Here is a 9,655-nt window from a genome sequence, read left to right on the forward strand (position 1 = left end):
TGCTGATTCCATTAAAAGTTGTTGCTTGTTAAATATTTTAGACTCTCTTCGAGACATAATCTAAATGATATATTAGTGCCAAGAATATGTTTTGTAGAAGGACAGGAAGTATATCTACCAGCGCAGTCCATTTCATCAGATCCATCCAGGCAGTCTCCATCTCCATCACATCTCCACACATCAGGGATGCAGTTTCCATCATCACACTGCCACTGGCCTTGATGGCATCCCAATAGTTGTCCTACACACACACAGGGAGAGGAAGATAGTATTAAAAAAGTACAAACAAGAAATAAGATGGAAGCTCAGAAAATATGACAGGCCTCTGTCACTGATTGAGTAAAAGCCACTGATTAGATGAATTGTTTAATTTGTCTGAAATTAGACACAAACTTTTAGATTGGAAAGGTGATTTCCTCTGACAATTTGATGGCCACTGAAATTATACTTTCTGTAAGGTTTGGCTATTTAGGGAGCCGCTTGGAAAGTCTTTGAAGTCTTCTGAGCCACTGACACATAATAGGAAATGCAACAGAACAGCATGCAAACATTACATATTATTTTTTTCCTTCACTATTGTGCCTGTGATTTGGAGCCACACAGCAACTTAGGGCTAAGCAATATTTTACAACAATAAACAGAAATGTAATCAAATAAAGCTGCCAAGTGACCAGAGCCAGAGGTTTAATTTACGTAAGCCATGTCAAATCCTGTTGTGCTGAGTTCCTTGTTATGGCTAACATCTGGGACAGTGTGGATTCAAAAGAAAAAAAACAAAAAAAACCCAACTCCAATTGACATGGTTCAGGATTTACAGAAACCCACCTGAAGTTCCTGTCCAAAAATCAAATCACAAATTTGCCCCAAAGGGATTTACAACCAGTACAACATACACCCTCTATTCCTCTATTAAAACATCCAGAAATCCCTTCAACAGGAAGGAGAAAAGAAAAACTACAGAGTTAGAGCTAAAAAAAAAAATTGCATATAGCTACATAAAAGAAAGGTCAAACAAAATCACTGTGGAAACAAGCACTTGCACATGGTCAAATGAACCAGTCTGGTTCAGCTTCAAAGGCTCCAAAACCCAATTCCTGCCTCTTAACCACTTTTGAATTAATTTTATTCTAAATCTGGCACAAAGAAATAGGAACATTGGCAGGTGCTCACTTGAAGGCCCTCAAAGTGTTTAATGTTTCCTATGTAAAATTACCTAACTGGTAAACTGACACTCTCCTTTAGAATAGGACACAGTATTGTACAAATACACAGGTTGGATTTGAATTAGTCAACCTCATTGGAAAGATGAAGTAACTCCAATTGAAACTGTCCAACTTGAGTTCGAAAAACGCTTTGTAGGCCTGACCATTCATCTGCGTCTCATGAGTGAAAATGCGGCCCAGGAGTGAGCGCCATTTTGCTTCCTTTACATTTATAATCTAAACAAGTTATCCAAACAGCCCTGCCGGTTATTTAAGTGAAAATGAACGCTTTAGCAGAAGGTTACATTCACAGACTTTGGCTCAAGTCCCACACATGACTTGAATACTAATATTTAAAACGTTGTTACCTCCGGAAATTCTCAGATTTGCCAGAAAAATCAAACAAATGAACTGGTGGAAGTCCATGTCGGCCCGCGCGACTCGTCGGGACAAACAGTTTTCACCTGAGAGGAAACGCTTTAATTAGCTCCCAGTGCTGCAGGTGCGCATGCCAGTACAGACCGATCATTTGTGGCTTCACAAATGTATAAACTTAAAAAATAAAATAACCCACATTCAATAACATTTTAATTCCTTCTTTTTTGTGTGTGAATGCAACGTCATTTCTTTTTTTCCTTTTTTTTTTTTTTTTTTACACAGAACATGGTTTGGGGACGTCTTCCCAGGATACGTGAGAGATGAGAGACATATGTGTACTGTTTTGCCTTGTTGTTCTGGTGAACAGTGATGGATATTTAACTTCAAGTTTGATCATTTATAAATAATTTACAAAGCCCTGTGATAGGCTACTGCAGTGTAGTAGTGCACTTTATTTATTTAAAGGTTTTCACCTCCTGTGGCTCTGACTTGCAAGCAGTCTACACATTTGCTTTTATTAGCTACTTAAAATGCTCTCAAATATAGGCTGCCATATATGATACTAGTTTCATTTTAGTCACCATAAAATGCAAGACTTTTTCATTAGTTCCTTTCAGCCAAAACCACAAAACGTGCACCAAATTATAATTTGAAACTAAGAACTAAGGTTTTATTTGATGATATGACAATAAGAACTTTCAAAGAACAAGAGACGTTTAATACTAATGGCACATTAACCTCAGTTCTTTAATTCTTTTCACACATCAAAAAGGATCAAAGCTTTGTAGTTTGCCATCAGCTCTTTCTTCTTTCTTTTGAGGTCAAGTGTGCAGTTTGTTTTATGAATGGGCAACGATCAGCTGGCGTGTCTGACGTCATTAATGTCCCTTTAATGCTGCTGTCAATTATCACTGCAGTTTTTAGACACGTGTTGTAATGTGTCAAACCTTTTCATCTAAGATATCCAAAAGTGTTCATTCATACAACCCATCTAAATATTGATTTGTAGAGTTTAAAAGTATTACCATTGGATCCACACACACATTATTTTTATTTTTTCCCCCCAAAAAATAAAAAAAATATGTGACATTATGTTTAAGCATTGCTGTTTTTTTTTATCTTGTCTTACTTTTTATATTTTATCTACTGAAAATGTTCAAATATTCTCCCGTTCAGTTCAATTTTAAAGTTTTATTATTGTTACAGCAGGGCAAAACTTCAGTTAGTTTTGAAACACAAATCGATTGTCTCAATACTGTCTTTGTTGAATGATTATTTTACTTATTTATTTAATTAGCACTGAGAATGTACCTAATAGTCTTAAAGTGCCAGTATTAGGCCAGTGTAACTTCCTGTATACTTTTCAAGAGTAACAAGTTGAAATAGCAAAAATACAATTAAAGAAAACAAATAATTAAAATTCAGCATGAAAAACATAAAAAGGTTGCGCTGGAGTTTTATCATATTGCCCCCCTTTATCATAAATTTTCTCACTCCGTCCCAACAGGCTCCAACACGGTCACGGCCTGCGCTACATAAAGTGATTTCTGATTAACTCCCCTGTTGCTTTCCCATTAATCACAGCGCAGTCGAGCAGTTCGTAATCTCCTTAACTAATATTATTGTCATGCCTTCTTATCAAAGGGATCTGTAATATACACAACAGCAACAATCAGAGTGGTGGACTTTTATAGTTTCACACCTTCGACACAACAAAGACCCGTTGGTTTCGATACACAACGACCTTGTCACATTAAAGTCTTTGAGCGGTCCCGCGGATCACACACACGCCCTTCAGCCATCTGCGGCTTGACACATCTCTTCAAAGGGACGTCAGGACAGAGGTGTGTGATTATAAAACAAGAGTCTCAGGATCTCACCTGGAGCATTTGGGTTCACCTCTGGAAGAGACAACACCACACCTGGGAATTATGAAGGGACTAGCTGCGGATTTCTCTTGTGCGCTTCTTCTTCTTCTTCTGGTGGATTTGGCTCTGGGTCTCTCTCCTCGGATGCACCCTGACGCACTGCTCCGTGGGATGGGCTCCAGGCGCACCGTGCAGCGGCAGCTGACCAGCAAGCTGCCCCTCTACATGATGCAGCTCTACCGGACTATGCTGACCGAGGACCGGGCCGGGACTCCGGCAGCCACCGTGAGCCAGACTAGGACGGAGGACAACGCCGGTCTGCATGACTCCGACTCTGTGATCAGCCATGTTGCTAAAAGTGAGTATTCAACATTAGAAAAAAATATGTTTTTTTTTTGAGTGGAATTTATTGGTATTATAGCGTGGCTGTGCTTTACAGTATTTCCCTTTAATGGCATGCAATGCACATAGGCTATATGTTATTCTACTTAAAACTCAGGGTAGAAGGCTGCTCTGTATGAATCATTTATCTCATTCAGTTTTGATTGTACACTTGAAATATCATCATGATGAAAAAAAAATATAGACCTTAAAGTGAAGGTATTAAACTCCATTGCAAAACCTTTGAGCAAAATGTTCTTTAGGTTTTCTTTGACACACCTACAAAATGTGGGTGTGTGTAGATTTATTTCACTCACTATAATTTAATCATTTGTCTAATCAAACTCTGCTTGATGAATGTATTTTAGCACTTATGCAGCCCCCAACTGGGAATAAAAGCTGTGATGTTTATAGGAGCTGCAATATTATGGTCATCACACTTTTGCAGAAACATAAGAAATTGTTGTTGCAATTATGAAATCAAAGTCATGAATAATGCTAACCAATTTTCTTTACTCTTCTTTATTTCAGGTTGCCATCAGATTGGCAAGAGGTGGTCCGTCACCTTTGACATGTCCTCCATGTCTGCAAGCGACAATGTCCAGCTGGCTGAACTTCGCATCCGTCTGCCCGCCTTCACCGAGTCTTCCCGAGCCTCAGTGGACATCTACCACTCCCACAGGGACCAGTGCTCCGACATGCACTGCCCGGAGAGCAGGCTGCTCCTGGGCAGCCTGAGATCTAGTCCCAGTTCGATGGTCTCCCCCTCCTCCTGGAAGGTGTTCAACATGACAGAGATGCTGAGCCGCTGGCTGCAGCAGGAGCACTCCACGCAGAGGACGGAGGAGGATGAGGCTGAGGTGAGAGAGGAGGAGGATGAAGAGCAGGTGGGAGTACAACACCCTACAGCGGACCGGGTCATGATGGTGGTCTTCTCCAGGCAGAACCCTAACGGCCAGCGAATGCCAACGCTCATCCGCACAGCAGAGCACTCCAAGTACGTCAGCCTGGACAGGGAGCGGGTGACGGCTGGCTCAAGCTCCAGTGTGAGGAGCCACAGGGCCAAGAGGCATCACCAGACCCAGCAGCACAGACGGAGAGTGGCCGGAGCTGTTCTTGCTGACAAACCCAGAGAGGAGGAGGAGAAGAAGGGTCCTCTCTGCAGGAAGGTGGACATGTGGGTGGACTTTGAGAAGCTCGGCTGGAGCGAGTGGATTGTTTATCCAAAACAGTACAACGCCTATCGCTGTGAAGGGAGCTGCCCTACACCAGTAGACGAGACCTTCACCCCAACCAACCATGCATACATGCAGGTAAGACTAAGGAAAATTACTTTTGTTTGATTTGCAGCAGCAATATATACTTAATAATAATAATAATAATAATACACTCATACTCTATTTGGATTTGTTCTGATCAGTTATTTTCTTCTCTTTGTTCATCCAGAGCCTGCTGAAGCTTCACCACCCAGACAAGGTGCCGTGTGTGTCCTGTGTGCCAACACGCCTGGCGCCGCTTTCCATGTTGTACTACGAGAACGGAAAGATGGTCATGAGGCATCACGAGAACATGGTGGTGGAGGAGTGCGGCTGCAACTGAGCGAGAGACTTGTAAACCTTTTACAAAGGTTGGAGGTCAGAGAAACACTGGACTGTAGCCACTGAGTCACAGGCACAGAAAGTACTGAGCTGCTCAGCGGCACAAAGTGGATGCACGTCCACAGGCACTTTACAGACACGTCCATGTTGACACTGGGACGGAGGCTGCTGCTGCGATGCAGGACATGAAAGAAGGGAACTACTGTATATACTGGACACTGCTCTCTAAATGAAAGAGTTGTAAATTATTGGTACTTTTTGTAGATTAGGTGACCTACAGTTGTGCCTTGTGGATCAGCTATAATTCAAGGTTATAAGGTGCGATTATGGTAGTGGGCTGATCCAGTCAAGATCAACTTAAAAGCACAATACGGTCACTGACAGAAGCACTACTGAAGTTTCACAAACACAGCTGTACACACACAGTTTTATATACAAGCTGTGTTTTTATGCTCAATTAACTGAAATTTTTAATGCCATAGAAATGAGAAATGCAGATGTCAGAATAGTGTAAGCGCTTTAACTTTATTAAGATGTTTGGGTCACATTGATCCATTTGTGTATGTACTATGTGCAGTAATACAATAAATTATTTCTTATCTTGAACAAAATGTTCAGTGGTTTTTATTACAGGGTTTATACAAGAGTTAAGTTGCTAAACCTGAAAACACAAACACCTGACTATTCTTGAAATATTGTATATATGTGTGCCTGAAGTGTTTTGAAACAATGTTTTACAGTTTTACAAGCGAAAAGATTTGAAGGATGAACGTGATCTGGACTAATGTATCTCAGGTTAACCCATGTCTGTTAAAGAGCAGTGCACAGCTGCTTCCCTGAACTTTTTTTTTATAGAAATTGTCTGCAGTTCCCCTCAAGTCTACATGTCAGCACCAAATAATGGCACATTTAACTGTGTCATTTCCTGAGAAATTGACAAAAATGTTGAAAAATGTCCTATCCAGTAATGTTGACAAAAGTGAGAGTAAAAATTCCTGAATCCGCCCCTTTAACCGGAGTGGCACCAAACTTTAATGAGTCCTTCTCTGGCCCATGACCCATCCCTCCACTAAGTTTGGTGCAAATCGGTTCAATACTTGATACATAATTTGTCAACAAACAAACAAACAAACAAACGGATAGATGCGGGTGAAAACATAACCTCCTTTGCAGAGGTAATTAACGGTTACATTACAAAGTAAAGCTCATAATGTCTTTTTTTTTTTTTTTTTTTTTTTAATTTTTTAACATTGAAAGTTTTAAAGACATGTTTTTAAACTCATGAAATGACTCAAATCACATAAAATATGAATGGCTTAATTTTAACAAAACGTACACTTACTTGTATATGACACCGGTCATACAAAGTCAGGTGCATCAGTTAGTGTTGTTGTGTATTTTACATTTTAACACATTCACAAAAAATCCCGCCTTGTTTTCAAAACAAATCTGAAAGAAGATTACACAGCTTAGTAAGACTAGGCTTCTCGTTTCAATTGGACTTATCCCAGTAAACAAAAACAATGGACATTATTTTTATCCTTGTAGGCGACTCTCTTCAGATGTCCATTTCAAACTGGGCATCTTCTCCTAGAACAGAAAAGACATTGCAGTCGAGTAGAGGGAAATACACAATTACAGAAAACACATAAAGCGCTGCAGCTCATCCCTTTTTTTTTTTCTCCCCCACATTACAGACATATTTACCTGGGCTCCCTGTACAGAGGCTGTGGTCAGTGTTATTGTTAGGCGTCTGTTCGGGCTGGTTTGTGACAGCGGAGTTGCTGGGTTTGAGCGGCCTGGTGACTCCTGGGATGTCCGGTAGGTTGGGAGGCGTACGAGCCAGAGGAGACGTCCGACACTGCAGGAGGAACTTCCTGTCGTAGATGATGCGGGTACCTGCGGGGGGCAGCACCAAAGGGAACCAAAGTTAGCTCTTTGCTAATTGTTTGTCAATATTTTTGCCTTGCTAAACAAACAGCATACAGTGTAGTGAAATTTCAAGTGATCAAGAGCAGCTGTGTTCATTTTGTGTATTTACTAAAGTTTTTGTTTGAGCTACTCTACCACAGAAGATAACTGTGATAAACACGTCAAATTGGCTTAAAAAATAAACTAAATTAAAGTAAGATAAAAAAAAACATTGATATTAAACACTTATAACAAGCTGAACAGGATAAAATAAAATAAATTCAGTTGTAAACTTTAACATTAAACACGTTTAACTAGTTGAATTTGATTGATTAACAATATAAAATGAAATAAAAGTAAAAATATTCTAGATTAAAGTCCTCCACAGGATTCAGGGGATTTACTCCTACACCCAGAAAGTAGGCTACAGTAACTTCCTGTTATGTTGGTTTTCCATAGTGTCTCTTCAGTGGACTATATACATGCCCATACATGCCCATGACCAGTGGCCTATTTTTTTTGTGTTATCCATATCACTGATGTCAACACACCTTCAGTGACCCAATTCTGTTTTATCTGAGTAAAAACCGTCCCACCTGGTAATGTTGCAGAACACAGTATCAGTTATGATAGACATGTGCACTCTGCGTCAACTTTCTCACAAGAGCAAAAGGGAAAACATTTTCCTCTTTACTTTTATCACCATACTGGAGATTTCTCAAGGCCTCAAGTGTCTGAGCGCAAAACACTGAACAAGTGGGCCAAACAACTGACTGTGTTGATGAGGGTGAAACTGGCATTCGTGACATTATTTGTTCGTCTTATCTGCTGCTGCTGCTGCTTCCATGTTGAGGAAATAAAACTAGCCTTTAAAATGATTTTTGGGTTCCAACTATTACAGTTCCTGGATTATTATCATTATTGATTCATATCAACAATTTTTTATAAATTTACAGTTTGTCATTTTGTTTTACGCTATGTTTTATATTGTTTTTTTCCTCAAAGCTAAAACTATGGCTGCTTGTGAAGGTTTTCCCATTTTTAGAAACTACCATGTATCCATGTAAAAAATATGTTGCATTTATAATACATAAAGGCAGTTATCAGCTCTCTTCTTCCACTTAAATGTAACCACTGTGGCCCAGTGTAGCCCACGTTTAGTAAACATGTTGCTGCAGCTCAACAACAGCATGCTGTAGTAACAAGACTATTAATAGGGTATGAGTGAGTACAGTCATTTGACCATACAGTCCTTGATTGTGTAAGTAATATACAGCCTCAGGATACTGACACCGAAGTCAGGAGTTTGCTGTTCATAACTGACTGGTATGAAAGTCAAGTAACATTAAACAATTCTGATTCACCAGATCCATCACTTGCAGTCTTCAGTGAAGGAAGCAGGCTGACGAACATGGCTGAGCCAAAAATGTGATCACGACAAAAAATGTTCATATCAGTCGATATCGATAATCATTACGATAAATGTCAAATCATTATTTATTTCAAGGTTAAAGGCTGATTTTTGCTTCTGAGTGAAAGTTGAAGAAACCACACGGTTAATTGTGGTTTAAAACAAACTTGCCAACAGCACAACATGTCACAAATCTGATCTTGAAAATTCAAAGCAATTATAATGATTAAATCTGACCTAACCAGTCACAAGCCTAACTTGCGCAATGCGGCATACCTCTATTCATGCGACGTGATTGGCAATTCTCAATTCGTTTCTGTGCATGTTATCTAAGCGTGGAAATTGAAGATTATATTAAGATAATTATGTTTTATTGTCACTGACAAACATACATGAAATTGTCTGTACATCGACTTCTGCATCAAAGAAATAAATCCGCACAAAGTCACTGTTAGGAGAGGACAAAATGAATGCATGTTTTTTAGATGGTGAGTTTTGTACTCCAGTCTTTCCACTGGTGCTTTAATCCGAGACAGGGAGACTGTGACATGCTGTCTGTACAAAGCAAATACAACAGTCACCAAGACTTTAGTGAAAAGTGTCTGTGCAAAGTGCATGTAGGAAAACAATTATGGGCAGTGAAAGGTCTGTGAAATCTACAGACTGCAGGATATGGGTGCAAAGAACTGCTCTTAGCCATCACTATCAAACATTAACAGAAAAACATGACACAACTGTGGACAAGACCTATAGTCTGGCTCTCAGAAGTGTTTCCTTTACAATGAGCTGCTTTCAAGGCAGCTACAAAAAACTAAGTTTGTACAAAGTAACAGGAACTACTCACTTTGTATTACTTTTTTAGTGTTACAAAACCAAGAGCCAAGGTGCTTTCTCTTAATTTAAACC

The 9,655-nt window shown here is 39.7% G+C and overlaps 2 protein-coding genes across 2 annotated transcripts in view; one reads left to right on the forward strand and one right to left on the reverse strand.

Moving 5' to 3' along the window:
• Window positions 1–3,440: 3,440 nt before the first annotated feature.
• On the forward strand, window positions 3,441–5,711 carry ndr1 (nodal-related 1). Its single transcript, XM_023403254.2, has 3 exons — window positions 3,441–3,806; window positions 4,361–5,142; window positions 5,276–5,711. The coding sequence occupies exons 1-3, from the start codon at window positions 3,512–3,514 to the stop codon at window positions 5,426–5,428; spliced, it is 1,230 nt and encodes a 409-aa protein (XP_023259022.1). The 5' UTR covers window positions 3,441–3,511; the 3' UTR covers window positions 5,429–5,711.
• Window positions 5,712–5,933: 222 nt separating this feature from the next.
• Window positions 5,934–9,655, reverse strand: part of LOC111652867 (eukaryotic translation initiation factor 4E-binding protein 2-like) — a 4,214-nt gene continuing 492 nt past the window's right edge. Inside the window, exons 2-3 of the mRNA XM_023403255.2 lie at window positions 7,135–7,326; window positions 5,934–7,017 (exon numbers count right to left, since the gene is read on the reverse strand). Coding sequence (XP_023259023.1) covers window positions 6,986–7,017; window positions 7,135–7,326 — 224 coding nt within the window. The 3' untranslated portion in view covers window positions 5,934–6,985. The remainder of the gene's footprint in view (window positions 7,018–7,134; window positions 7,327–9,655) is intronic.

This window comes from Seriola lalandi, unplaced genomic scaffold, assembly GCF_002814215.2.
Source record: "Seriola lalandi dorsalis isolate HSWRI2012SDOR001 ecotype SW California unplaced genomic scaffold, Sedor1 jcf7180002054085, whole genome shotgun sequence".
Lineage (NCBI taxonomy): Eukaryota > Metazoa > Chordata > Actinopteri > Carangiformes > Carangidae > Seriola > Seriola lalandi.

Coding starts and splice junctions, on each gene's coding strand:
- ndr1 (XM_023403254.2), top strand. CDS start 3,512: ATGAAGGGACTAGCTGCGGATTTCTCTTGTGCGCTTCTTCTTCTTCTT. Junction 3,807..4,360: donor GATCAGCCATGTTGCTAAAA/GTGAGTATTCAA, acceptor TCTTTATTTCAG/GTTGCCATCAGATTGGCAAG. Junction 5,143..5,275: donor CCAACCATGCATACATGCAG/GTAAGACTAAGG, acceptor TTGTTCATCCAG/AGCCTGCTGAAGCTTCACCA.